At 47.7% G+C, this 27,854-nt stretch overlaps 12 protein-coding genes across 12 annotated transcripts; 6 read left to right on the plus strand and 6 right to left on the minus strand.

Moving 5' to 3' along the window:
- Positions 1–140: 140 nt before the first annotated feature.
- On the minus strand, positions 141–770 carry TRUGW13939_04499 (uncharacterized protein; the record flags this gene model as incomplete). The annotated part of the gene is made up of 4 exons (XM_035487672.1): positions 141–189; positions 254–406; positions 528–634; positions 720–770. The coding sequence occupies 4 exons, from the start codon at positions 768–770 to the stop codon at positions 141–143; spliced, it is 360 nt and encodes a 119-aa protein (XP_035343565.1).
- Positions 771–1,003: 233 nt separating this feature from the next.
- On the plus strand, positions 1,004–2,161 carry TRUGW13939_04500 (uncharacterized protein; the record flags this gene model as incomplete). The annotated part of the gene is made up of 1 exon (XM_035487673.1): positions 1,004–2,161. The coding sequence occupies one exon, from the start codon at positions 1,004–1,006 to the stop codon at positions 2,159–2,161; it is 1,158 nt and encodes a 385-aa protein (XP_035343566.1).
- Positions 2,162–2,528: 367 nt separating this feature from the next.
- Positions 2,529–5,318, plus strand: TRUGW13939_04501 (uncharacterized protein; the record flags this gene model as incomplete). Its single annotated transcript, XM_035487674.1, has 2 exons — positions 2,529–2,889; positions 2,956–5,318. 2 exons carry the CDS (start codon positions 2,529–2,531, stop codon positions 5,316–5,318), a joined length of 2,724 nt encoding a protein of 907 aa, XP_035343567.1.
- A 348-nt stretch (positions 5,319–5,666) lies between these two features.
- On the minus strand, positions 5,667–6,962 carry TRUGW13939_04502 (uncharacterized protein; the record flags this gene model as incomplete). The annotated part of the gene is made up of 2 exons (XM_035487675.1): positions 5,667–5,811; positions 5,872–6,962. The coding sequence occupies 2 exons, from the start codon at positions 6,960–6,962 to the stop codon at positions 5,667–5,669; spliced, it is 1,236 nt and encodes a 411-aa protein (XP_035343568.1).
- A 487-nt stretch (positions 6,963–7,449) lies between these two features.
- TRUGW13939_04503 (uncharacterized protein) lies at positions 7,450–9,084 on the minus strand (the record flags this gene model as incomplete). The annotated part of the gene is made up of 2 exons (XM_035487676.1): positions 7,450–8,892; positions 8,953–9,084. The coding sequence occupies 2 exons, from the start codon at positions 9,082–9,084 to the stop codon at positions 7,450–7,452; spliced, it is 1,575 nt and encodes a 524-aa protein (XP_035343569.1).
- A 263-nt stretch (positions 9,085–9,347) lies between these two features.
- Positions 9,348–11,651, plus strand: TRUGW13939_04504 (uncharacterized protein; the record flags this gene model as incomplete). Its single annotated transcript, XM_035487677.1, has 2 exons — positions 9,348–9,753; positions 9,823–11,651. The coding sequence occupies 2 exons, from the start codon at positions 9,348–9,350 to the stop codon at positions 11,649–11,651; spliced, it is 2,235 nt and encodes a 744-aa protein (XP_035343570.1).
- A 1,653-nt stretch (positions 11,652–13,304) lies between these two features.
- On the minus strand, positions 13,305–14,997 carry TRUGW13939_04505 (uncharacterized protein; the record flags this gene model as incomplete). The annotated part of the gene is made up of 4 exons (XM_035487678.1): positions 13,305–13,621; positions 13,675–14,472; positions 14,525–14,560; positions 14,616–14,997. The coding sequence occupies 4 exons, from the start codon at positions 14,995–14,997 to the stop codon at positions 13,305–13,307; spliced, it is 1,533 nt and encodes a 510-aa protein (XP_035343571.1).
- Positions 14,998–15,698: 701 nt separating this feature from the next.
- TRUGW13939_04506 (uncharacterized protein) lies at positions 15,699–17,734 on the plus strand (the record flags this gene model as incomplete). Its single annotated transcript, XM_035487679.1, has 4 exons — positions 15,699–16,129; positions 16,184–16,392; positions 16,450–17,053; positions 17,104–17,734. 4 exons carry the CDS (start codon positions 15,699–15,701, stop codon positions 17,732–17,734), a joined length of 1,875 nt encoding a protein of 624 aa, XP_035343572.1.
- A 1,084-nt stretch (positions 17,735–18,818) lies between these two features.
- TRUGW13939_04507 (uncharacterized protein) lies at positions 18,819–20,012 on the plus strand (the record flags this gene model as incomplete). The annotated part of the gene is made up of 1 exon (XM_035487680.1): positions 18,819–20,012. One exon carries the CDS (start codon positions 18,819–18,821, stop codon positions 20,010–20,012), a length of 1,194 nt encoding a protein of 397 aa, XP_035343573.1.
- A 683-nt stretch (positions 20,013–20,695) lies between these two features.
- Positions 20,696–22,007, minus strand: TRUGW13939_04508 (uncharacterized protein; the record flags this gene model as incomplete). Its single annotated transcript, XM_035487681.1, has 4 exons — positions 20,696–20,773; positions 20,843–20,871; positions 20,932–21,122; positions 21,190–22,007. 4 exons carry the CDS (start codon positions 22,005–22,007, stop codon positions 20,696–20,698), a joined length of 1,116 nt encoding a protein of 371 aa, XP_035343574.1.
- Positions 22,008–23,402: 1,395 nt separating this feature from the next.
- Positions 23,403–24,603, plus strand: TRUGW13939_04509 (uncharacterized protein; the record flags this gene model as incomplete). Its single annotated transcript, XM_035487682.1, has 3 exons — positions 23,403–23,673; positions 23,734–24,001; positions 24,060–24,603. 3 exons carry the CDS (start codon positions 23,403–23,405, stop codon positions 24,601–24,603), a joined length of 1,083 nt encoding a protein of 360 aa, XP_035343575.1.
- A 648-nt stretch (positions 24,604–25,251) lies between these two features.
- Positions 25,252–27,278, minus strand: TRUGW13939_04510 (uncharacterized protein; the record flags this gene model as incomplete). The annotated part of the gene is made up of 8 exons (XM_035487683.1): positions 25,252–25,679; positions 25,736–26,232; positions 26,284–26,320; positions 26,380–26,518; positions 26,577–26,610; positions 26,665–26,675; positions 26,732–26,767; positions 26,985–27,278. 8 exons carry the CDS (start codon positions 27,276–27,278, stop codon positions 25,252–25,254), a joined length of 1,476 nt encoding a protein of 491 aa, XP_035343576.1.
- Between the last annotated feature and the right edge of the window lie 576 nt (positions 27,279–27,854).

Consider the following 27,854-nt stretch of genomic DNA (forward strand, 5'->3'; position numbering starts at 1 on the left):
CATACTCCCATGTCGACCGATTGTGGCTTTTCTTTTCTTTTCTTTCTTATTCCAGAAGGCCTAGATAGCTCAGACAAATACAAGCAAACATTCTGCTGGCGCAATTGTCGAGTAGAATGTCAAAAGCTTTGGCGAATATTCTATTGACTGACCTTGCCGGGGGTATATGTGAAAGTGGGACGGACGAATCTGAACAAACACATTAGTATCGGGCAACCCCAAGAAAAATGTGAGGGTAAGGATGAGGACGCACCGGTCAGAGTTGTAGATCTTGGTCTCGGTGCCGAGGAGTTCCTTCTCGCGGGCCTTGTCGGCGTAGTGTCGGCGGACTTGGTCGCGGTCTTCTTCGGCTTGAAGGAGGGGGATCAAGTGGATACGCGACCACATCTTTTCGCGTGCGAGCTCGCTAATTATCAAAACAATATAGTCAGCTCATTGTCAATTGGAGTTGTTGATTGGCGAGTGGTAGTCCGAATGGGGGCACTGATGACCGCCGGACACACAAGGGAAAACAATTGAGAACGTACGTCTGCTCCCGAACACCAATGGCGTATTTATAAAAGCCATAGGCCATGATCAAGTGCATTCCGACGAGGTAAGTCCATGGCCTGAAACCGCGGGCGGGCAGGTTACGCTGAATGAGCGAAGTAATGTGTTAGCTTGCTTGTCTGACTGCGGATGTTCTGGGGAGCCTGATTGGAATGGGGGAAAAAGCGAACCTTGTATTGTACAGGCTGGTAGCCCCCAGCCGGGGGCATGTCCTGCGGCATTGTGACGGTTTCAATGGGGTGACGTTTGGCTTGAAACCTCAACGCTTGAAGGTTCACGTCGTTTCCGGGAAGGAGATCGGAGGGTGCGAGGCACGGCACGTGACCCGGTGAGCGGATATGCGGTGCCCATGATTGGCTAGACAATTTAAATACATGAAAATTATTTTGACCATCGGAACAGAAGACAGCTCAATAAAAAAACATTCAGTGTTTAAAACATCCACCCAATAATAATGGGCGAAGAAGATCGTCCTAGAAAGCTACAGAAGCTAGACCACGACGGTCCCGAGCACTCCGAAGTGTCAGGACAGAAAGAAGCTGAGAAGTCGACAAGCGATGATCACCAAGCTGCCGACGATGCCACCGGCTCTCAGCAACCAGCATATACCAAGGAAAATGCACCCAATGCAGAAACAGCGCCTACGGCTCCAGAGCCTGCCCCTTTATCAAAAAACCAGCAAAAGCGATTGCTGAAAATGCAAAAGTGGGATGAGATGAAAGACCAACGTAAGGAACTGCGTAAGAAAAAGAGACAAGAGCGCAACGTGCGAAAGAGAGAGCAAAAGAAAAATGGGGAACTTGTCGATGCTCCTCGGCGCAAAGGAAAACCAATTCTTGTTCCAGTAACATTTGTGATTGACTGCGGATGGGATGAGTTGATGAACGATCGAGAGCGCGTATCACTGGGTTCGCAAGTCACACGGGCATATTCGGACAATACAAAATCCCTTTATAGGAGTCATTTTGTTGTGTCTTCGTTTGATAAGCTACTCAAGGAGCGATTCGACACTGTTCTCAGAAAAACTTACGAGAACTGGAGGGGTGTACGCTTCATGACAGAAAACTTTGATCACGTTGCCGTCCAGGCCAAAGACTGGATGAAGGCACCGGAGGGTGGAAAGCTCGCAGGTGCAATTCGTGGACAGGAAGAAAAAGAACCGTCGCCAGAGGACGGCGAGATTGTTTACTTGAGCAGCGACAGCTCCGAAACCCTGACTGAGCTTAAACCGTACAGCACCTACATTATTGGGGGACTTGTCGACAAGAACCGACACAAAGGAATCTGTCACAAGAGGGCCACGGAGCTAGGTATCAGGACTGCAAAACTTCCCATTGGTGAGCATCTACGGATGGCATCTCGGCATGTGTTAGCCACGAACCATGTCGTTGAAATTATGCTCAAGTGGCTGGAACTTGGAGACTGGGGCCAAGCTTTTATGCAGGTTATTCCACAGCGTAAAGGGGTATCTTTGAAGACAGCCGAGTCAGAACATGAAAGCAAGGCTAGCCCAGAACAAGTTGATACGGATACGGATGAAGAGGCAGAATTGTCTGGCATTGAGGACAGCGCAGAGACTGAAGCACAATCAAGTGCTGATATCATGACATGAACTAGCAGTGATGTGTAAATAGAGTTCACTTAAAACCTAAATATGCATATGCAGAACGAAATTGACGTTGAATGCGTGAAAGCTGAGCCAAACATTTTGCAACCTTCGGTGTACATCTTTCAAGGTATACATGTAGTATTGTTTGCACGATATCTCAAAATTTTCGGGTGAAAATTCTTCAATATCCATAAATACATATTTGATTTACTAGTCTATTTAGATGATACGAGCTTCAATGTTGGAAACTATATATTTCAAAGTCACAAAGGCTGGGAAACGGATTACATGTCGCTGACCGCGACATTTGAACACTGAAGAAAACGCATAAAATCGTAGCTAATATAAACTTTAACATGAGGTCATAACCATGCCCATGCTGATCACGAGCCTTCTTATAGTTCTCTGGTTCTTCGATATAATCCGGGAAAGCGACCTGATTAGCCAGACCTTGTGTGATCGCGCTAGGCCCGAAAAGGACAAGTTTGCGTCACCGATAGCGAGCGGGGCAGGGAAGCCGTTGCTGGACAACAACAAAAACAACATCCCGCCTCAGATTTTTTATCAGTCACAACTCTCTTGTGTTATTGTCACCTACCCCTCATTGACCCTCTTTTATTGTCCTGGCCGATTTAATAGTCGTGCTACTAAGCTCTTCCGTAACAGAGCTACTCTGAAAATCAGAATAGTAGCCAGGGAAGTTGCCACCAAGATGTTTATGCTCCGAAACGGTACGCTCAACCTACATCCCACCTCTCTGACGCAAAAGACGCGACGAAACTGACAGCACTCGACAGTGGGCAAATATCTCTTTGGAGACGCTTCCAAGGAGGCGATCATCGATATTTCACAGGGTCAACTTTATCTCGTCCGCCCTCTATCCCCAAAAGGCTACTCCGAGTTGATTTTCAAGGACGCGGCTGCCACCATTCGTCGCACAGGCCAAGAATTCCAATATCAGCTTGTTGTGCAGCGAGCATACGAGGAAGGAGAGGAGGATCTTGGCGAAGAAGAGGACGAACAGGCCGCCGACGCTCTTGATAAGGACGAGAAGGTTTTCCTACTCGACGAGGCTCTGCATTTCCGCTCTGTTGTTCGTGACGGTGGCGAAAAAGTACTTGCTTGGAGAGATTTAAGTGGCGACCCGGGCGACCTCTACGAATTTGTCTGCGACTCCTCCGTATCTCTGGATAAAGTCTTGACGTTCAAATCCGCCGCCGTCCAGTGTCAATACGAGAGAAAATACAGGAGGAGCAGCCAGAGGGCCACTGAGGAAGAGCTCAAGGAATTTTTATTTTCTGACGATAGCCCTGTTCCATCAGCTAGTCCCGTCGACTCTCCTAGGGGTCCAACATCTGCCGAATCTGCTACAGCCATGGCAAAGGACGTGGAATATGCCAAGGCGAAAGGCAACATCAAGCCGGCTGAAGACGTAACTGCTGCTCCGCCTTCAGCCGCTGCCCCTACTTCTGGAGAAGTTCTGACTAAAGAACATGCCGAGCTTCATTTGTTTGATTTCCAAAGCGGCACGTTCGTTTTACAGGATAGCGAGATCGACGCCACGGTCACTGAAATTGGCAACTGGCAATACTGGCTTCAAATTACCGGGAAAGACAGGGAGTGGCTTGGCCAGGCCGTGATTGCAGACATTAACCCAGTTTTCAACTTTGAATATCTTTCTTTCATCTTCAACCACTACACGGGAGATGGCTCGGCGTACTCTTGGCTTCTGCGATTCCGAGATCAACCAACAGTGGAGAGATTCCAGGAGGGTCTTATGCAGGCATTCTGGGAGCAACAGAATGAAACCAAGTGGATCAAACAGAAAGAAGACGAGCGGGAGTACGTTCTAGACGCCTTCCAGGACCTTACTATGGAGGATGCGGAACCCGAGGCTGCAGAGGCACAGGAAGAAGAAGAAGAGGAGGAGGACGAGGACGAGGAAGAGGAAGAGGAAGACGAGGGACAGCGTAGCGAGCATTACGACTCGGACGAAGAAGAGGATGATGTTATCACTAAGCTCGAGGACGGAAACGTCAACTCACAGCTTGCTGTTGGTTACAAGCATGACCGGTCATTTGTTGTTCGCGGCTCCAAGATTGGTGTTTTCAAACACACTCCAAACAACAATCTTGAATTCTCTACCAATATCTCCAAAGTGGAGACTCCTAAGGGCAAACTTTTCAGTCCTAAGAAAGTTATGCTTCACGCCGAAGATTCAAACTTGATTTTGCAGAATGGAGATGACCCCAACTCGTTGTACCGTATGGACCTTGAATATGGAAAGGTTGTCGACGAATGGAAGGTTCATGATGCCATTGGAGTCACGACCTTTGCCCCCGAGCAGAAGTTCTCTCAGATGACCTCGGCCCAACCATTCTTGGGTGTCTCCAACAACGCCCTCTTCCGAATTGATCCTCGCCAGTCTGGCCACAAGCTAGTAGATTCAAATTTGAAGCAGTATGCTAGCAAGAATGACTTCTCCGCTACTGCTACAACAGAGAAGGGATACATTGCCGTTGCCTCTAATAAGGGAGATGTCCGTCTTTTCGATCGTCTGGGAATTAACGCCAAGACACACATTCCAGCTCTCGGAGAGCAGATCATTGGTTTGGATGTTTCTGCAGATGGCCGCTGGGTCTTATCCACTTGCCGTACCTATCTACTACTTATCGACACACTTCAGAAGGATGGCAAGAACGAAGGAAAGCTTGGGTTTGAAAAATCATTCGCCAAGGACTCGAAACCGCAGCCTCGTCGACTTGGTCTCCAACCATCGCACGTTGCGCAATTCCAGCACGAGACTAAGCAACCTTTGGCATTTACTCCTGCACGTTTCAATACCGGTGTTGACAGTGATGAAACATCTATCATTACAGCAACTGGTCCGTTTATTATCACATGGAACATGAAGAAGGTCCTTGCCGGAAGAAAAGACCCCTACACTATCAAGCGCTATGGAGAGAATGTCATGGCCGACAATTTCAGATTCGGTTCAGACAAGAACGTCATTGTTGCTCTCCCTAACGAGGTCAACATGGTGCAGAAAAAGAGCTTCAAGAAACCCACTCGGGAGAGTATCGCTGCTCCAATGACTCCTGCTCGAAGAAGTGCAGCCAACCGGCTGGGTCGTAACGAGATCGTGAATTCTCCCTACTAAACTGCCAGGGGTGGTAGTTTGTTTTTCTCACGTACTCGAGGAGAGGGTGGCGGTTTGCTTTCGTTTCCCACTTTTCTAGCATTCCTTTTTTTTATTGGCGTCCAGATTGGTCGGTTTTTCACTTTTATGCCTGTTTACCCATACCCCAGTGTTTCTTACGATATCGATTCATTTCCTTTACTTCTTTTTTCTATTTCCAAGGCAGGAGACACATTGTCCGTGTTTAGTCCATCGTCCTTTATTTCTCGGTAGTAATAATGATTACATTTTAATACTATTACGAGGGCCGAAGATAGTATGAGTGTAGTTATATCATTATTTACCAGTTCTACATAAATCATTACCTCATTAAGACCCAACGTACCAAACCTCGACACCCAAAATATCGAATTTCGTGCCTTCATCTGACAGAGGTTCGTTGCCAAAGGTAGGACAGGACGCGCTTATACCTTTTTCAACGGAGTCGTCAATCCAGAGACCATAGTGACCGTCACTGCCAACAATTAGTATCATTGCTTTGATCCAATGGTCTCGTCTGATATCATTTACTCACCCTCCTCCCACGCTCAGAAATCCAGTCTCGCAAAACATCATATAGTCATTCACACCGCTGTAAGGAAACGCTTTGAAGCGGATTCGTTCCGGTGTACTTGTTCCACTTCTACTCCCACCATTAGAACCTACTGAATCCCCGGGCAAAGCAAGGAGATTAGAGTTCGAATTGTTCTTGTTGAGCGGCTTGTCCTGTTTGTTTGAAGGAGTCGGGGTACTCGCTCTTAATGTCGTGCTTCGAACAGCATTTGTCGTATCTGCACTTGGCGGTGGAGGGAATCCTGCCCTTCGTAGCTCGTCGTCTGTCATTGTGTGAAACTCTTCGTCTCCCTCGGTTTCAGCGCCGCCGTCGTTGCTGTTGTGCTCGTGTTGGTGGTGGTGGTAGTGGTCCAGAAGTAGCGGTGTTGACGGCAACACGCTAGCTCTCCATAAAAAGCATTCTCCTGTTCCATAAAAGTGTGGACTGGGGTGCGGCGGATCGGTCAAGTAGGCGCCAAACACCGCGCCATCGGAGCTATCACGCACGACTAGCACGTAGCCAGCGCGAGGACTGCGTTCGGATACCTGCCTGCAGGCATCATACAGGGTCCCCAGAGACGAGCCATCGCGCTCTAGCGAATACGCCAGGTTCCAAGTATCAACCAGCTGCAGACGCGGCGGTACCAGAAGCCGGATTTCCTCCGCGAGCGCGCGAGTGAGGATATGCTGATGGCCTGCCGCAACAGCCGAGGAACTGAGGGTCAGGGCACTGAGCGGAGGCGGTTGAAATGGGGACACGGTGCGCATGGGAGTATAGAGCGATGCAGAGTACGAGGAAGTCATATCGTTGCGACTATTCCCATTGCGGCTCTGCTGCTGCTGCGGGGGGTCGGTGAGGCGTCGATAGAGCCCGGAAACCACACGGCTCACGGGGTAGGAGAAGTAATTGCCCTGTGTAGGGCGGCCACCATCAGACTGGTCTGACTTTTTCCGTGACGAGGAGGAGGACGACGACGAGGATGCTAACGCGGTAGTTGTGGTGGTGGACGACTGCGATCGTGTGCCCAGAGGTGTCCCAGACCGAGATCCAGAACGAGTGCTAGCAGCGGACATGTGAGGGTAATAATTCGGTTCGCCGATTCCAAGCGAGTTAGATCTGGTAGATGAGGCGAAAGAACTATGGTGTTGCGTGCTGGTACCTGGGGTGAAAACAAAACGCCCTTGATTGTTGCGGTGGCCACATAGTTAAATAAGTTAAGCTTGATAACCGGACGGAGACAGCTCCACGACCCCACACACCATTCACCGATTGCAACCCTGCAGGCTGCAGCAGAACAGCACGCTGGCCATTGGTGTTGATGCTTCTGCAGGGGTCTAGTTTGTGCATGTATTTGCTAACAGGGTCGCAGATTACGGGTTACTCACGATAGAAACCGATTATATATGTACAGTATAACGGGGATATTTGAAGTAAAAAAACGGGGTATATTATTTCATTACGCATGACTTCATGTTCTATCTATCACGCTCTGGATACGATTATGTTTTGAATAAGCTAAATCAAACCCATTAGTACAGTTGCGAACTGGTAAGTTGCTTATCAAGTACGCGGGCGCAGATCGACAGTGTCAAATTCCAGACCCTGTGCCTCAAATACATGGCCCGGTCGAAGGGCATCAGTGTATAGATTCGATTGGGCGTGAGGATGGAAAAGTCCTGTTTGGGTACAGCCGAGGACCGATTTCAGTCCAGGGGGGTCTGTAAGTCGGAAAACTCCCCAGCTCGGTTCCTTGGACGGAGCGCACACGATGGCGATGCTTTCCGGCAGCATGGCTTGGTAACCGCAGTGAGTATGTAAGTCGCGCGAGCTCATGAAGCAAGTTTGGGAAGGGTGCGTATGGATCCAGCCAAGAACCATCACATCCTCGGCGTCACAGTATTCGAAGATAGCCGTTTCATTTACAGTTTCACAAGTGTCAGACGTTGACTCCTGCTCCGGAATGAGTAGCTTAGAGATGAACAAGGCGTTTGAGATCAAAGTCCCACACAAAATTCCACACGTCTCTAGATTTCGCCTTGTATTGGAGTTGGAAAGTGCAAGAAATTGATGGCGCAGAGTTGGAGGTAGAAAGACAGTCCGCAGGGGGGTTCCGTTTTCGAGATAAGCTGATGGCTTGAAGGTAAAAGTAGACGGATTGAGGTCCGATTGACTCGGTTGCGAGTCGGTGAGAGCAAGGTTATCCTTGCGAGGCACTGGCGGCGCAGCTGAATATACTTTATTCGGAAGGGGAGGAGGTTGTTCATAAGGAGTGTGCGGTGTCAGAGACTGCTTAGCTGGGCGCACAGGTAGCGATTCGGTTTCTTCCCGATGGGATGGCAGCGTAGAGATGGTAGGAACAGGAGCGTCGAAGCGGCTTTGCTGAGGGACTGTTGGATATGAGTATGTCGAATGCTGGTTGGGTAAACCATCTTCTTTCTTGTTCCTCTCTCCGTCGATATATGACCTAACTTCTCGGAGGTCTCGACTGAGATCATCAGGCTGTTGCTCCAAAGCTTGCTCCCAGTTTCCCCAGACGCCTGCGGTGCGTCTTGCACGCTCTTCTTCTGGTGAAATAGCAGCTTTTCTGTTCTCTCGTCTCACCGTAGCTCTACGACTGATTTCCCTTTGTGCGATTTTCACTGCTAGATCTTTGTTTTCTCCTGCTTCCAGTGGTTGTGCTGCATCAGACAAAACCGGATCAGCGAAGGACGGGTTGCGAGCCGTCAGCGGGTCATTCGGCAAGTAAGAAGTCTTTGCCTTTCTATGTTGACTCTCTTGAACTGACTGCTTGTATTGTTCATATCGTTTGTTGATTCGAGGTTTCAGTGCCTCCAGCTTTTCCAGGTTGACCTTGACCTGTTTCTCTGCGGCGACGAGTCCCAGGCGATTGTTCGGGTCGTTCGCGCCTGGGTGGTTAACCAAATTCACGAGAACCAGTTGGGCATGGCGAAAAAGTAATAAATAAGCCTGTTCATCATAACCTTCTCGTTCGTAGATGGCAGCCTGTGATATGCCCCATATATTAGAATGTAGGACCAAGGAAGCGATTCAGCACAGACATACCTCTTTTACTAGAGTACTAGCAGTTCTCAACCAGTATTTCAATTGTACCATTGGGTTATATTGGTAGTCCTGGGCCAGACGTGTGATCTGCTCGACGTTGTGCCGCACCGCAGCAGCTCCGTGGGAGGCCATGGCGAGATCGACCGTGTTCTCACGGGATGCGTCGAACCCGGCCAGTACTAGAATCTCTCAAATACGGACGAGCCCCAGTCGCGTCTCGCATGGGAGGGCCAGGCTGTCTTCGGGGGAGGGCGTGTATGGATGTCAAAGCATGAAACAACCCTTGGCACATCCGGGTATCATCAGGTGGGGTGCGGCGTCTTCAAGGTTCTCTGGACGAGACCAGGTGCAACGAAGGAGCGGTGGACCGATAATGGCGGTGTTTTCTGTCATGGATGAGCAAAGCAGACATCTTCCTACTTTGGCAACATGTTATTTCTGCTGGCGACGCTGAGCAGCGTGGATGCCTAGAGGACTGGGTCAACTTTGGCGCGGCTTCCTTACATTATTTTGCCGCCTCCCGCCGCTTCAGCGATTCTACGTTCATCTCCAATCTTCAACGCGCTGTTCGATCAGCGTCACGAACACTGATGAGGACCCGCTTACTACTTCGAGGGCGTACCCGTCTGCCATTCAGACAATGCCATCCTGCATATGATTTACGCAGCAGTTGCGGCATACGGCATTGTCGGGGCCTCGTATCGGCGGCTAGAAAACCCTCCAACGAGAAAACCATCTCTCCCTTGGGCAAAGTTTGGTCTTCCAACAGGCGCATTGATATTGCAAGCGAAGAGCTTTGTGGTAGGGATCTTGCACCATTAATTGACAATCCTTGACTGGGGGCGTGTCGCTAACATCACCGGATCACAGATGATGTTTTCGAAAGAGTCAGACCATACCTCGACGACGACAGGCCGTCTATTATACTTGATATAAATCCCGGATGGGGGGTCCTCTCAGCTAAATTGAATGAGAAGCTACAGCCGGACCTCCATGTGCTCGTCGAGCCTCGTATCAAATTGTACAACCGATACCTGGAAAAGTTGGCGACACGGAAGGGTGTTGAGTTGTATGGAGAAGACATTAAATACGATTCAGCTTCCATCGACTGGATAACGATTCTAGAAAAGCATGTGTTCCACACGGAAGCAGCCAAAAAGAAGAAGAACATCTTGTTTCTTACTAACTTTTCCGATGAATCGGTTAAGTTGGTACCTAGCTCCTGGGCGCAACTTCACACAAGAACTCTACTGGAACATACTGTACTTCGTGACTGGAGGATGCGCTTTGTAGGAGTCTTTGACAGGGATGATGCGGAATCGATATATCCCCATAGTGTCGGTCCTAGGAAAAAAGTGGCTATCCAAAACGTGGCTGCTGTGCGGCATGCTTTCTACCTCGCCGAACATGACAACCGTGAAGCGATTTCAGTACGAGGATATGAAACAGTTACTAAAAGTAGCGCTGCTGCTCTTAAAAGAGCTGCTGAAGCAAACATCACAACTCCTGCAGGTCGCGAGCCTGTTCACCACGAGCCGATAACCGAATTCCCCGTCTCTGTAAATAGCCCGGATAAACCTCGAAGTTACACCGAAAATGACCTCTATCCGTCAGTACCTTTATTCAACCACCGCAAAGATTTCAATGCTATACAGGATGAGTATGTTGAATTACTTGAAAAGAGCGGTCAGTCCGTCATGAAACAGACCGGCAAGAAAAAGACCGCAGAGAAGACTACAGGAAACAGCACTACAAACGGGAAAGTCTCAGAAATGAAACTAAAGAAACTACGCACGAAATACAATGACGCTTATGCGCAGTACTGCTTTCACTTGAGAAATTGGGACAATGCCACGACACTGAACGAACACCAGAACAAGATAGACCGTCTTGAGCTAAACCTCGAGGCGGCATGGATGGATCCGACCACACCCCCAGAGATGCTCAGAGAAATGAACTCTATGCTTAGAAAGTTGAGGAAAGCGTTCGACGTGCTGCTCGACAATTCTACAGTCCAGGCGCAAAATTTGTTGAGACCATATATTGACAACTACCGAGTGTCGTCGGGTACCTCACTACAGCTCGTAAAGGGCTCCAACTTGGCATGGGATTATCGACCATTTGAGCCTTTGTTGATCCGACCAGGTGATACGTTCAGAAACTCCAGGGCATGTTCGATCTTTTACATGGAGCCCAAAAGCCCTGACGAAATTTTAGACACACTGTCTATCAAAGTCGCCCATGAAAGGCTCGTAGAGGGCATCGAGATGGCTCATAGCGTCATACACTCGTTCACTACTCGCGCCTCGGAGCCCATCAGCTTTATGCTCCAGAAGTTGTTTCCCGCGGAGACGTGTACCGATACTATTAAAGCCATTCCTGAGCTTTTCCGCTATATTCCCAAGCAACTCCGCGAATCTGCCATCCATGCCTATCCCTCCGATGCCGGACCAAGTGGGACTAACCAACCTCCTCCCTCTTCAGATCGGCCCTTACCAATGTCGGTATATGATGCGTTCGAGTATCTTCCCCAGCAGAAGCATCTGAATTGTGTCTCACCATCGGTGCTGTTCAAGCTGCTACGGAGATATATGATTTTGATGCCACCGTTTGCAAGATCATGCCTCATGGTTCATAGGAGCTTGGGCGGCACAGCTTCCCAGACGCTTATCCGTCAATGGCCCCCCGAGGATGAGTAATGGGCAATGTCGTCTACTTTTGGGTTATTTTGTTTTGTTTGTATTTGGTAGTTGGGGATGACTTTTCTAGAAAGCTTTATACCACACCCGCATCTATGGCGCTCTCACATTGATTAATCAATTTACTTTGAACATGATGTACGATAATAAGAACAGTTATAATCAATTGTATTTTTATGTCCTTATAATAGTGGTCGAAGAAGCCAATTTCAATGTTATCAGCAGAACAGTGGTACCCTTTTGTATCAGTATTCCGGCGAACGCCTGCTCGTTAAATACGTCGAGCAAATTCCAAGTCAAACGAATGTTCAATAATCTGACTCAAATATTGAGCATTTACTACATACAAGGTAATCAGAGCTTCGGAATGTATCGTCAAAACATGTAAATCCGTCTCTTAGAAGCAGTAGTGCCCCTGAATATGGCGGATAACGTCTCTCGCAAGGGGTTTTATAATGATAGAATTGGCCGTAAGTTCCACAAGCTGCTGGGTTTTGTTTCTCCGTATATATCGGGGCAGGTGTTGGTCCTGTCTTTTCACGCTGGCCCAGAACTTGGGACTCGCGGTCTTCATGCACAGTAGCGACATGGACATAATATAGCCCTCAGATTTGTCGGATTGGATCAATAATAACTTTCTGTGACGGCCGAAGGACGGCCATCAGAGCCACGAGCAGCTTGCACATTGGTCAAGAAACGAGTTGAGACTTTCGAGAAAAAAGAGAGCTTGCGAGCTCATTAGAACCAGATGAGCTATAACGCACGTTCGATCCACCAAAGACCGGATTAAATTTGGTGGCCCTAGGGTTCAGACGCGACAGTTGAGTGTGAGAATGCCCTATGTCATGTTCCTGCCATGATGGCCGCCAGGACACGTTTTGCAATGGGAAACCATGATGATGAAAAAAGAAAATGGCGGATCCAGGATAGCCGCGATAGTACAGAGAATTCTCAGACAAGCCAGAGGAAGGCGGTTCATTGTGTTTTGTCGAGCGGTTGGACAGGCTCTCGATGGCAGAGGTGCAGTATAGACAAATGATATCGTACTCCCCAAGACGGGGAAAGTACCCCATGCTTGCTGGGTGCATGTTATGGGGTTCTAGAGGAAAATTCTGAACGACCTGGAGCCAGTGTGGCAATTCATCGGCCGGAAGCAGGGGAACGACTTGGTTTCCTGGACGCAGGATATAAAAGAGTGGACGGTGGAGCGGGGTAGACTGCCACGACGATGCATTGAACGGTGCCATTTGAGGCCTGGGATTTTAGTCCTGGTTTATTGAAGATGCAGTGGAGGAAATACCAACAACTTACGATCAAGAGCAGAGCCTAAAGGCTGTAGTTGTAACGGTTAAACGGTAAAGGAGACAGATTGCACACAGAATGTGATAACGAGCGAGTCTGGGATGATGATAGATCTGCAGTACATAAAACAGAGCATGAGTGAGAGAGACAAGTCAAGCACGGGCGAAGAACGCGTTGGCGTCGATGCGCTGCAACAAGGCACATGACGACGCGGAAGGTGCAACCAGCCCGCTTCGACCTTCAGCTTCAACTTTCACCATCATCCAGGAGCTGATTCAATCAGAGATGCTTCAAGAAATAAACCAATTGACGCTTTTCACAAACAGCACTTTTGCACAATAGTTTGACAAGTCAATCAGCTTCAGCCGACCCCGGCGCAACAGGCATCTTGTAGCAGTGCACGGTTTGCATATTGCAGTACGACAACAGGCCTTCGGATCCCCATTCACCCCCTATGCCGCTCTCTTTCCACCCAGCAAGATGCCCGCTCGGTATTGGAGTTGGGTGTCGATTTATTGTGATCATGCCACACTCTATCTGCTCGCCAATCGCGGTGGCGCGGTCGATATCACCCGACCAGATGCTGGCTCCCAGCCCGGCTTTGGTGTCGTTCACTCGAGAGATTAGCTCTTTTTCATCTTTCCACAACAATAAAGAAACAATGGGACCTTTTCAATGGTGTTAGCCACCTGTTCACCGCTGGCTATCGTTTAATACCTACCAAAAGCTTCCTCTCTCACGACTCTCGAGTCGTCCGGCGGGTTGTCGATGATAGCAGGCTGTATGATAAAGCCTTTTTCATCGGTAATAGATCCACTGCCTAGAGAAAATTTATATCCATTCTTCTGCGAGTCTTCAAATATATCCTTGACGTTTTTGTAACGTATCTCGTTCTGAATCGGGCCTAAAATGGCAGTGTCGCTCGGTGCTGGGCCGGCTTTCCAAAGTTTAACGCTATCGACCAAATGTTGCATAAAGTCATTGTATATGTCTTCGTGCACATAGATTCGCCGATTCGCAAGGCATAGCTGTCCGGAATTCAGGAATGCCCCTGCAGCAACCTGAGGTGCTACCAGAGACACGTCTACATCTGGACAAACAATACATGCCCCATTTCCGCTCAGGCTCAAAGTCACTCGCTTGAGAGTTTTGCTAGCTGCAGCCATGACTTTCTTGCCTATTTCCACAGATCCAGTAAAGCTTATTTTCTGGATTTTCGGATGATCCACAAGCAGAGGGCCCAGTTTCTCGTCGCCGTTCAGAGCCTGAATCACCCCTGGCGGGAAGAGCGATTGGATATGATCCACAAATTTCAAGATGCTGTACGGTGCGAAGGGCGAGGGTTTCACGATTACCGTGTTGCCAGTGATCAAGGCTGACGCAAGCTTTCCAATAGCTAGCATCAATGGATCACTGAAGGGGCAAATGGCGGCAACAACACCCATCGGAACATAGCGTACTGTCACCTGAAGTTCGTCGTTATCTGACACAACCTTGGTTTCCAGTTTTGGGTGGGAAGCTGCCGCTAGTCAGTCTCCATTGACAGCAAGCTGGATATTCATTTGTCTTACCATAATACAGAAGCAGCCGAACTGAAAGGTCGACCTCTAGTTTTGCAACTCGAATCTCCATTCATGTTCAGATGCTGCATTTCTAACTAACCCTTTGTATCGATGATACTTACAGGTTTGCCAGTTTCTTGCATGATTAAATTGGCCATATCATCATGTATTTCGACTAGAGCTTCCTTTGCCCGGATGAGATATGCGCCTCTTTCAGCCCAGGCCAGGCGCGACCAAGAAGCGAATGCTTCGCCCGCAGCCGCAACTGCATCATTCACATCGTCCTCTATCGCCACAGGGATATTCCACAGAGGCTGCTTGGTGGAAGGGTTCAACGTTTGGGCTACTCGAGCACCTCCCCTCGCAGCTCCGTTGACGGTGTTGCTGAAAGTGAAGAAACCTTTGGACGAGCTTGATGAATGAGGCATGTTTGAGGTAGAATTGAGATCCTGCTCAGAGCCGGAATCGAATTGGTCTTTCATACTGTGGGAATCTACACTTTTGGGGGTAATCAATCAGAAACCTAGCCAATCTGGCGCACAGCGAAATTCGTCGCTGAGAGTACCATAGCAGCGCAAATCGACGTTGATTCAGTCAGTTCAAGTGAGGTCGGAAGCCGTGAGTATCGCCACGGTTGGAACGTGGGGTAAACAAGGCTCAATGATGAATGATCCACACCCCTCCGGTCATCATGAGATCAGATTCGTTCTAATTGAGTTTCTAGGTGCCCCGCGAGTCTATCAATGTATATTCAATATCCAACTCCCGCCACACCTCACCACAGTCACCGGGAGACTTCCAATATCATTTTGGGATGAATCGCCACCTGAATAGACTGGCAATCTCAGCAGTTAAAATGGAGATTATAGATATCTATACTTTTTTCTAAAGAAAGACAGGACTTCCTGCGAATGCCTTCGATCATACTAGGAAAATTGTCGGACCACGATACCCCGCTGCGCCACCTTGAATATGCACACTTGTTTAGCTCCAGATGTCAGCCTCGTCCAGCTGCGATCATATGCTCTCCATAGACAACTCGTCATCAGCAAATCTAAAATGCCACGAGTTTCTACCCCACACAAAGGGCTTATTTTTCCTGTGGACTACTATATAAAAAGGCCAAAGACTCTTGGGCAGTCAACCTACGGTCTATATAGGTATACTACGCACAGCTTGAAGCATGGATGGACTTTCGGCAGCCGCCAATGTTGTCGCAGTGATCCAGCTAACTGGAACTATCTGGTCACTTTGCTCTGATTACCTCAAACAAGCAAAAAATGCGAAGAAAGATATTCAGCGGCTCCAAGGTGAGCTTGTTGGGTTGGAAACTGTCCTTGACGGCGCGCACAGCTTGCTCAAAGGCCCAAACTCCGATAAACTTACGGTGTCACAGAAATTTAGCAATGAGCTGGGAAAATGTTCACTACAGCTCCATAATCTCAAAGCGAAACTGGAAGATAAGCCAGATACTAGGAAAAGGGATAGAATAATTCATTCTTGGCGATTTCGCAGTTTGAAGTGGCCCTTTGAGAGCAAGGATATCGATAATATCGTCCGCGACATCTTCAAATTTAGAGAAACACTTTCCACAAGCCTCAATATTGATCAGACGTACGTTAAAGATCTCTGCTATCAGTCTCTTTAATGTTAATCATGTTTCTCTAGAATGCTTCTACTTCAGAACTTTACGCTCATCAACTCTGAGGAACAATTCAAAATCCTAGATTGGATATCGTCAGAACCATACGGGAAACACCACAACACTGTCAATGAGGCACGGACTGATGGCACATGTGAATGGCTGCTACAACATGAGAAGTTCCAAGAATGGGAGAACAGCAATTCATCGGCAGTCCTGTGGCTTCAGGGCTCTCGTAAGTTTTTACCCTCTAGATTTTATGTTTAGGGGAATTCGCATCTGATGAATATAGCTGGATCTGGGAAAACATTTCTTGCATCCAAGGTCATCGACCACGTTCAGAGGCAGTTGGAAACGGCCCCAAATCACGGATTTGCATTCTTCTACTGCAACCGGAACGAAACGGGGCGTCGCGAGCCACTCTCTATCCTTAGAAGCTACGTTCGTCAACTCTCGACAGCCACTAGCATTTCCAATGGTATACGTAAAGGACTGAAAGATCTCTATCAAGATATGAGAATGAAGAGCTCGGATATTGGCTTCGACACATGCAAACAACAGTTACACGAAGCGGTCAGCCTCTATGATAAGACAACTATCGTACTAGATGCCCTAGACGAGTGTGAACCGGACTCGCGCTTCCAAATAATTGACATGATTAACTCCCTGCTCTCTCACTCCAAAAGAGTCAATGTTTTTGTCTCTAGCCGAAGGGACCGAGATATACGAAACATATTTTCGAAAACTCCAAATATCGAAATCCAAGCAAGTGATAATGAGAAAGATATCCAGAGTTTTGTCGACAGTGAAATTTCTAAGCATCAAAACTGGAAAGAAATGCCCTTGCCATTAAAGCAAGACATTGTCGATGTCCTTCTAAATCACAGTGGAGAAATGTAAGAGAGTACAAAAAAGATCAACCGTGTTCACCGCTAATATACTGTAGGTTTCAATGGGCATACCTACAGATCAAGCAGATACTTGATCTTGAATCTGAAGAAGCCATTAGAGATCGGCTTGGAAAACTTCCAAGTGGCCTCAAAGCGACCTATGACGAGATATACGGTAAAATAAAAAGTCGAAACGAGTATGACAAAGCACTCGCAGACCGCGCTTTTGTGTGGGTAATGTCTGCATGGCGACCTTTGACCAGCATGGAGCTTCTACTCGCCATTCGTTGCAGTTTCGAAGGCACTTTATGTATGGGCAGTGTAATCACCGAATCTCAGTTGCTGCATCTTTGTAACAACTTACTTGTTCTCGATTCGCAACGAAAAGTGTGGAGGTTCTCCCATCTTTCTGTAGCGGAATATTTTGAAAATAACTATTGGACACGGCAGCAGGCTCACTGTTATATTGCCAAAGTCTGCCTTGCTTATCTTATCGAGGCTTATAAAGATCCAAAAGCTGAGAATAACCATGATAGCAGAGATGATTGGCTTGGGCACTATTCCCAACACTTCTGGATCTCACATGTCGAAGCTCAAAAGGAGGAAGAGCCTGATCCTGTGTTGCATGAGCTTTTAAAAACTGTTCTCGGGTATCCGAAGGAAGGTATCTTGCACTACCGAAGATAGAATCTAAGGCAACCGTATTTACACTCATTTCCCGTAGGATGATTTGCTCCAAATTCGGCCTGAAAGGAGTAGTGTTTGGCTTTTGTGTTATTTCTCGTTTTATACATTTTTGTTTGACTGGTGGGAAAGTTCAGATATTCCGCTGTCCAAAACAAATGAGAACCGAGAGAACTTGCTAAATTTCGCTGCCAGAAGAGGCCACCCCACAGGCCTATCTGTGAAGTGCTTCTAAAGCGGGGGATGGATATAAACCTTCGGGATGGCACTGGTGTTGGCAGCCCCCTAACGACCGTAGCACCTTCAAGCGGAAATATCGAGATAGTCAACTACCTTATTGAGCAAGATGCAGATGCGAATTTGCCACTATAGACTAGAAGATCGTTAGACAATTTAATTGAGTTCTAGTTGCAGATGATACATAGTAGCCCTAAGAAGCCCGTTTAGGCAAGGTGGTTAATTCTTAATCAGGCGACTGACGTCACTCGTCTCTACATTTCGCCTCATCGAGCCAACACCCGATAAAATCAACATGATGCAGATATCTGCCACCAAAATAATAACAACAATAAAGTCTACAGCGCAGAAAAACCTTGGCGATGGAGAAATCGCTAAAGCCGGGTTGCTGGATTGGCCTAGCCGGTGCAACGGTCGTGGTTGGGTGACATTTTCGCGGCTTCCCGATACGATACGACGACTTGGGGAGATTAGCTAATTTAACGTTGAGCATCCTCGCCCCGCCTCACTTCTCTCTCTCTTTTTTTTTTCATCCTCACTGTTCTGTTTGTCGCGTCTATATATCTATCTCTCTGTCTATCATTCTTACATATTCATTTTGCCACTGACGCTGCTTTCATCCCGTTGCCACTCGTCAAGCCGTTTTCGTCCTCGATCATGTCCGTCGGCAAAAAGAGCGCCATCTACATCTTCGCTCCTCGTTCGCATTAATTCCTTCGCTTCTTAATCTGTTTCCTCGCAGAATATATATCGATATATATATATACATACTCTATATAACCACACGCGGACCCTATCTCTATCATCAAAGTCGACCTAAAATTTCCCGATACAGCAATATCCAAGTCAGATGGCAGCTAGCCATACGCCCGCGCAGAAGGTGGTGAAAATATTGCACAAAAATGAGAACCAATTCCAAGATGCTCAGACGTCCCGTTTAACCCCTCCAGATACACCGACGAGTGTCTTGGACGGACCATTAGACGCTGACCAGCCGAGCACCCCATGCCAAACCAAAGATGCCCCACGAAGCAATTCGCGGTCGAGTCGCACACTCGAGTTCTCATACGATCTCGAAGTCGCGAAAGATGGCAACAGTGGCCGTCTGCTGGAATTCGGGCGCGGCGTATGGAGCGTGGTATACAAAGCTACGACGAGGTGGATGTCCGATGTGTCGGTTTTGACGCCACCCCCGTCACCAGTGGCTTCTGGTCGCATTCTTGCTGTCAAAGTGCCTTTACGGCACGATGCAGGGCCGGTACTCGCCGCCGAAGCTCAAGTTCTCAGTCGAGTGGCAGCGACTGCCAGCGCCGATGAGTATATCGTGCCTTTCTATGGTTTCATCACTGCGTCTTCTTCGATAGTGATGTCCGCGATCCCTCTTGCGCTGTCTACCCATATTGAGGAATGCGCGCTGCGAGCCAAGGAGAATTTCTCGACAAGGACAATGCTAGACCCTGTTATGTCCATGCCATGTTGGATCACTCTAGCCGGGCAGTTAATAAAGGGTTTAGATTGGCTTCACGCCGAAGCAGGGGTCGTACATGGCGATATCAAACCTCACAATATTCTCCTGCGTCGCCGCCGGATAGATGGCGACGGCAATTCTGCTGAATTCCAATTCGAGGCATTATATGCCGATTTTTCATCGGCACACGGGATCTCGTTAGAAGAGTCCAGTCATCTCGGAGAAGTCGCCCTGTCGGCGCTGACTCCCCCTTTCGCGGCTCCGGAGCTAATGACAGTTGCTGCCATGAAAGCACCGGGGCTGTCCACTCCAGCGTCCGATGTGTTTTCCCTAGCCCTCACTCTTCTTGCCGCAGCAACAGGCGATCTTCTCCTCTATCCAGGAACCAGCAGTATGCAGCGGCTAGCCATGTCTCGCGAAGGCTATCGCGTCCTCGACTTTGTGCGTTCTGGGCACCACGGCACACGGGTTCCGCGCAGAGGCCTGGTTGAAAGAACCATCGCACCAGCTGTTGTCAAAACCCCTAGTGAGCGGGTCAAAACTTCCAGGTGGCTTGATATTTTGAGTTCCGCATGATTTTGAGCTTTACGACTTTAATTTTCATCATTCTGTCTTTACTATATTTTGAGCCTTTATTTTTATACCCCTTCAGCCACCAGCATCTAGACGGAAGCTTGATATTTCATTGAATGCTGTTTCCTTTTCTGTTATTATTATTCTTTGGCTGTGTACACTACGAGCATTGGTTATTCTTCGTGGCATTTTAGACAAGTGAGATGCTAGTATATCATGATGGAATAGACTCATTTTTATCGCAGCTCCGGTGGTTTTATATGTACTGGTCGATGTCTAAACGTAAATTGTATCAACTGATGTGGTGTATGTTGTATTACGTCAACATGCAGGGGTTAAAATTTCCTAATTTGGCAATTGCCCTAGCCGTCACTCATTCATTATTAACAACATGAACATTTCAAATACCGGAGAACCTGAATTAGATCAAATTATAGCAATGGAATAATTTAGCTTTTATTTATTTGAAGATATATGTAGAATAATGTCAACATTGAATTGGTCATTGTGATATCTTCTATTGTCATTAAAATTCGTGCAACCTTGATTCCAGTTCAATTGAAAACCGTACACTCCTCTGATCTTCGTATTACTAGTATTGTTAATGTACATGTAAAATACATGCCAATTCCATCCTTATAGTACATAAATTGTGGATCTGGTTGCAACTTGGCTAGTGGTATTATTCACTCGATGGGATCATGCTGTGCCGTTGGCCAGCCTTCTTCGTCATAGGTAAGATAGCTATAACCCAGCTTCGTGTCCTACTTATCTATTAGTAAATCCAAGGCAAGAGGTGTGATTTGCAGCTTAGCAAGTATTGGCAGACTTACCGCGAAATTCAATCCTACATTTCGATCCACTAGAGTAGCAAACTTTATTAGGTATAATAAATCTTAGACGGTCAGTCCGCGTAACTTACGATAGTGGTAGACGAGAATATCCTGGGACTCTCCACCAGAGGCAGGAACAACTCCCGGGCCTCCTGGGGCAAAGATATTTCCATGGTTAGATGCGTACACAACTGTGCCGCCCCCTTGAAGTAACTTTTTACCAGACTTGTCGACAAATGGGCCGCCGACGTTGGAAGATTTTCCAACGCGAATCGAGTATCTACATTTTGTCAACTCCTCTGTTCAACAATCTGAAGTAGGCTCAGCAAAGAATTTTTTTCTCTTACTCGGTTCCAGGTTCTGGAAGTGTGCTGTAATCGCAGCATTTTCCATGCGCAAACCAAAGGTAATATGTGCCATTATGCTTGCTGAGGAAAGATCCTTCTTCATGGCGAGATCCTTGTGGATCTTTGCATTCCGGTACTGGCTCTATGTAGTGATTAGGCTTGCCAGGAATGGGATAATAGGACAGATGTCTAGCATCTGGGTGGTGGGGAGTCTCTATAGCCAGAAGCGTATCGCTCAAAGGCAACTCCCAGATGTTGGACCAGTAGCTCCCGTATGTCATGTAACCTTTCCCGTCGTCGTCTATTAGCACGCTCGGATCTATCGCGTTGCTAATATTGTACGGAGAGATTTGAGAGTTCTTTCCCGACCATGTAGCAACTAATGCACCGTGGTCTGTCCAGGTCCCAGGCTCGAGGCTGTTTGACGTAGCCACACCGATTGCACTATCGCGACAGCCCGCTTGACTCAAGGTATAGTAGCAATAAAATGTACCGTTCTTGTAAACGACATGGGGAGCCCAAGGTCTTGTCGCATTTTGTTTGTTTGGTATAATGCTGTCACTTTGCAGTATTGTGCCAACTTGTTCCCAGGTTCCGTTCAAGTGTTCCGAACGATAGTATGGGATATGGACACCACCTTTGAAAGCAAAATAAGTGCCATTTGGATGCCTTAATACGGCAGGGTCGTGAATTGGAAGGTTTCCGACGTTTGGTAGGGGGTATACGGTGTTAGATTCGTTGAACTCGGCATTTGCAAGGCCGCTGAGGCTGCTGGATAGACAGGCTAGCAATGGGAACAATTTTCTCAAAGGTGCCATATTGATCAATATTCTCACAATTATTATTATCACTTATTTCTCGTGACCTTGAGATATCAGGCCTGCTATTTATACTCTCATGGTCTACGTAGCTGCAGTGTTGCACTGCCATTAGACAAGGTTCAAGGGAGGTGGTCCGAGCAGGTCAGCATTGGGCCGAAAATACGTAACTTTTGACAATCATACTGGAAACCAACAGATTATGTTCTTTTATTTTAGTTTATTTCCATGTATTTTGAGGACAACAAAATATGAGCAAACTTTTAAATGTTATGCATGGGATTAATTGTTGTGCCTTTTGAGTCTGTGGAGAAAAAGGATTTACTGTCAGCGAGCCCCTTTGTAATTTGAATTAAGATCCTAGAAACACGCACCAATTAACCATGCTTTAACAATATATAGTAATAAGACCCACTAACCCCAACTGTTTATTTTTAGTTTTTAGAAATAAAAACTAACCTTAATACGCCCCCAAAGAAGGCCCCCTAAGAAGCACACTAATAACCATCTCAACAACTACCTTAATAACCACCCTAATTAATAATATATTTTACCTACATGTAGAGCTTCATTAGATCATGTGGGTTTTTGAGGTGAATACAGTAATTACGCAGCTCTGATACTGCCATAGCAGATATAAAGCTATAATAGCTCCCTATTGTTATAATATCGATCTAAGACTTAGACAAGATCCTTATATAAATACTAAGAATAGTAAAATACCTTTTTCTTAATAAAATAATATGTAACAACATTGAATAATGTAGTATATATAGGCAGATCTCACTAAATCCTAATTTTATAACATCTAAAGAGCTACGCAGACAGCTGAACGCTACATGCCCCTTCCAAGCTGAATCCTGCCGCTCCTCAGGCCGGCAAGTCGCACAAACTACATATATTAGGGTAGGAAATCTCTACCTCGCACGATATTATTATATATGCAATCACAAGCCCAACTCATAGCCCATGTCTTCTCCTATTTACATATGTGGACGTCCATCTATATATGTATTCCAAACTTGCCCAGTTTGTAGACCACACCGTCGAAATCCAACACGGATGGAACGCGGACCAACTTTTTTAACTAGTTTAATGGGCTTCGGGTCGACTTTTGCACCGTATCGGCCCGCGACTGCCGATGCGGTCTTTTTTTGTTATTATTTAGACATCCTGAGCTCATTTATTTTTATTTATTATGAGGCTAGATTACTGTAAGTGGGTAGTCTTCACATAATTTCCTGTCTAGATGTCGTTTTTCTTGCGGCGAAAAATAAAACCCGAAAGCCGACATCAATTGCGCGGGGTATATAAGGACAATATTCGCCATGAATAAAGGCTACGTAGTATGTAAAATTAAAATATTGAAGTGTTGAATATTGAACAATTCCCAAAATGGCCGCCGCAACACGACGTGCAATTCGAGTGATCACGCTAGGCAATGTCGAAATCCAATCAAACGTTCCTGCACCACGAAGTCGTCCAGACTATGTAATCGCCGAAGCAAAAGCATGGGCATTAAACCCCACTGATATTGGGCATATCGACAATTTAGGCGGACCAGGAACTATCATTGGCTGTGACTGGTCCGGTGTTGTCACGGCAGTTGGAGAGAATGTTACTCGCTTCAAGCCCGGGGATGCAGTATCTGGCGTATGCCATGGGGGTATGTTTTTTTTTTGTGGTTATATCTAGGGATTGACACCAACTAATGCATACGAACCAGGCAACACGGTAGAGCCCGAAGACGGGGCATTCACAAACATAGTTATTAGCAAGGAACTCGCCACTCTGCACAAACCAGACAGCCTGAGCTTCACCGAAGCCGCGTCGTTGGGAGTTGGTATGGCGACTATCGGGCAGGCGTTCTATTGGGTTATGAAGCTACGTCTGCCATCTCTTACTATCAGCACCGAGCCCAGCGCTGGCCCTGCTCTTTTTGTCTACGGTGGAAGTTCGGCGACGGGGTCGCTGGCCATTCAGGCTGCTAAACAGTATGTCTCCTCCTGTGTCTGTATCATGGGATAGACTAAAACAAAAACCCGGTATTAGGTCTGGATACAAAGTGTACACGGCCTGCTCGCCCGACAACTTTGACCTCGTCAAGTCTCGCGGCGCCGAGGCCTGGTTCGACTACAATCTTCCCACATGCGCCGACGACATTCTGGCCACTGTGACCGCCGCTTCTTCCTCTATTGGCTATATACTAGACTGCATCGGCAACGAGTCCTCAGCCAGGCTCTGCGCCGCTATCCTATCCCCTTCTGGCGGACACTACCATTCCATAAAACCACCCGTCCCAGCAGTCTTCAAAACCCTTCGACCTGAGGATACGGCCATCGCCACTACAGCACTAGGCTACGCCATGAGCGGGGAAAGTTTCGAACTACCGCCTGGCAACGTCCACCCTGCCGACCCGCAACAGGGCGAATTTGCAAAGGAATGGGCTGTTCTTTCGGAAGCGCTGATTGCGGCAGGAAAGATCAAGCCTCATCCGGTTGATGTGCGTGAGGGAGGGCTGGAGGGGGTTTTGGATGCGATTGCCGATTTCAGAGGGAATGCGCCAAGGGGGGTGAAGGTTGTGGTTGCTGAATAGAACAAGTATTTGGTTGGGCTTGCGCAGGGAATGTACATATAGGTACTTACTTGATGTAAATGACCAAAAAAAAGTATACACATGCATGGAGTATAGTTAGAAGCATTTGAAAGCATTTAAAAGCATGGAGAAACTAATATTATAAAAGGCCTAGGATTATGTTCTGGACGAGATGATCAACGGAAGTAACACGCAAGTAAAATTTCCTAATCTAGTAATCATCGCATACACAATGCCCATGATAGCATCGATAATTCCACGTGTAATATATGTATCTAACCAGAGGAGGACACTCTTCAAAGGAACCATGTACTTGGCACAATCCCATAATTCCAAACAATTTCCGAATGCGCACACCGTTCGACACTGGTCCATCCTGTGTCAAATATCCGAGGTTCACTCAATGCAGCCAGACCCTAATCCATCCGATGTGGGTACATGCAATATCATGAACAGTTAGTTCTTCACATGTCGGTCACATGCACGACCATTAAACATTATTATAAATAATACTTCCAGTTGGACTCATTCTGATTTATTGATTTATTGATGAGAGCACTATCAATACAGTGCAGCCAATACTAGGCCCTACTCAATACCCAAATACTAAAAAAAAACACAAATTCCCAAAAAGACAAAAACTAATATTTACAGCCTAGCCTTGCTCAGATTCCCCTTGAGCTTCTTCTCTACAGCCTCCAGGTACTCACGGGTCGTAACCCATGCCTCGCGGTCCTTGCGGCCGCGCGCCAGAGCCAGATCCTTGGTCATAATCTCGTCGTCATTCACAACATCCACACACGCCTTTTCTAGGGCTTCGCCAAAGGCGACCACATCCGGGGTGTTGTCCAGCTGGCCGCGCTGAATCAGGCCACGGGTCCAGGCGAAGATGGAGGCGATTGGGTTCGTCGATGTCTCGCGGCCCTTTTGGTGCTCGCGGTAGTGGCGCGTCACGGTGCCGTGGGCGGCTTCGGCTTCGAAGGCTGAGCCGTCAGGGGTGGTGAGCGTCGAGGTCATTAGGCCGAGAGAGCCGAATCCTTGCGCGACAATGTCGGACTGCACGTCGCCGTCGTAGTCTGTTACAGGTTAGTAAGAAGAAGAAGAAGAAGAAATAAAAAAGACGGGGACTAACTCTTCAAGGCCATGACGAATCCACCCTCGCTCTTGACCATCTGAGCCACCATGTCGTCAATGAGACGGTGCTCGTACCAGATGTTCTTGGCATCAAACTCCTTCTTATAGTCCTTTTCAAAGATCTCCTGGAAGACGTCCTTGAACCGGCCGTCGTACTTTTTCAGAATCGTGTTCTTGGTGCTCATGTACAGCGGAAGGCCCTTGAGCAGGGCCATCTTAAAGCTGGCATGGGCGAAGCCGCGGATTGAGTCGTCGGTGTTATACTGTGCCTGGGCAATACCAGATCCCTTAAAGTCGTACACCTTGATACGCTCTGGCTCGCCGTTCTTGGGGGTAAAGACCAGCTCAAGGGTACCCTCGCCCTCAATGAGGCGATCAACGGCTCGGTATTGATCACCATGGGCGTGACGACCGATAATGATAGGCTTTGTCCATCCAGGGACAAGACGGGGGATCTTCGGGATGACAATGGGTTCACGGAACACTGTACCACCACTGGTTTTTTTATTAGATGGTGCAAAGTAACACACAATTTTCGGGACTCACAGGATGTTTCGAATAGTGCCGTTCGGAGACAGCCACACTATTTGCACAAGGTTAGTACCTTGGGGGGAGTTTTTGATTAAAAGGGGCAGCTTTTACTCTTCTTCAAATTGAATTCCTTCACACGGGCCTCGTCGGGAGTGATGGTGGCGCACTTGACGCCGACTCCGTATTTCTTGATAGCCTCGGCGGAATCGATGGTGACCTGGTCGTTGGTTTCATCGCGGTATTCCAAGCCCTGGGTTTGTTAGTGGGGTTTTCTGGAAACAGCATCTGGCTAACATCCGGGCGCATACCAAGTCATAGTACTTGAGGTCGATATCGAGATATCTGCGTGAATTAACATTTCAATCGCATTTGCTGTTCTGTTGAAAGCCGACTTACGGGAAAATGAACTGTCAAGATGTCAGTCAACGACATCTCTCACGTCAAGCTGGATGCGGGTACGTACCTTGTCTTTGATATCTTGCCAAATAATTCTGGTCATCTATAAAACACCCAAAACGGAGCCCGGTCAGCGTGTTCCCAGCAAAATTGGAGTCCGAGGCAATATTAATCGATTGGTGAGGGGCACCAGGGGCACCGGTTTTCCCCGCACCAAACACATATACAAATACACACGCATATATATATATATATATATATAAACTCTGCGTTTCGAGAAGAAACAAAACAAAAGACAAAAAAAAAAAAATATGGCATACCTCATCCCCATCAAGTTCCACCACGGGATTCTTGACTTTGATCTTGGAGGCTTGCGAAGCCATGGTGCGCGTCTGAGCCGGAGCGGAGAGAGGACCGAGGCGTTGCGACGAGAGGACGGAGGAGGACAGCGGTCGTGAATTGTTTGCACGAGAAGAAGTCGACGAGCTCAAATTCGAAGTCGCAGTAGTAGCAGTCGAAAATGAAGCAGAAGACAAGGGCGCAGCAAAGCGACGAGAAACACTCAAGTGGGATCGCACTCCACGAGCGGAGATGTTCCGAAGAGAGGCGGCCATTATGGGACACGCTCGACCAGCCAACAACACAGCAGCAAATAGTGAGCAAAAAGCACGCACTCACGTCGCAGCGATTGGCGCGAGGGTTTCTTTCCTATTCTTTTTCTTCGTTCGGATGAGACTGCGCGCAACCGAGGTGAACGCTGAATAGCCGACTTGACGGAAAGGCGGGACCGACGCGATCCGACGATAGCACTGTTGGTTCTGGAAAAGAACGAAACAGGGCGAGCGATCAGATATAAAGCGGAACAAAATCCCAGAGATCCCAGAGATGTCCGGAGATTGAGATTTTATTTCTGTGAGTCAGAAGCAGACAAAGTGAAAAACAAAGGCCGTCAGTCAACGGACAGACAGACAGACAGACACGCGCGGTGAGCTCGAACAGATGACTCGTGGGTCTTGTTTCCCCTCTCGACTTAGCAGAGTAGGAAGCACTAGGGCGGTTATAGCAGGCTGGCAGAATACTACCAAGCTCAACAGTGGCATAAAAAGTTGTTAGACCGGAGTCAGGGCGCTGCTCCGTGAAGCCTTTGAGCTCCGGTGGGGCGCGCTGTCCGAAGCCGGCGCCGTAACGTC

The sequence above is a fragment of the Talaromyces rugulosus genome, chromosome II, assembly GCF_013368755.1.
Source record: "Talaromyces rugulosus chromosome II, complete sequence".
Lineage (NCBI taxonomy): Eukaryota > Fungi > Ascomycota > Eurotiomycetes > Eurotiales > Trichocomaceae > Talaromyces > Talaromyces rugulosus.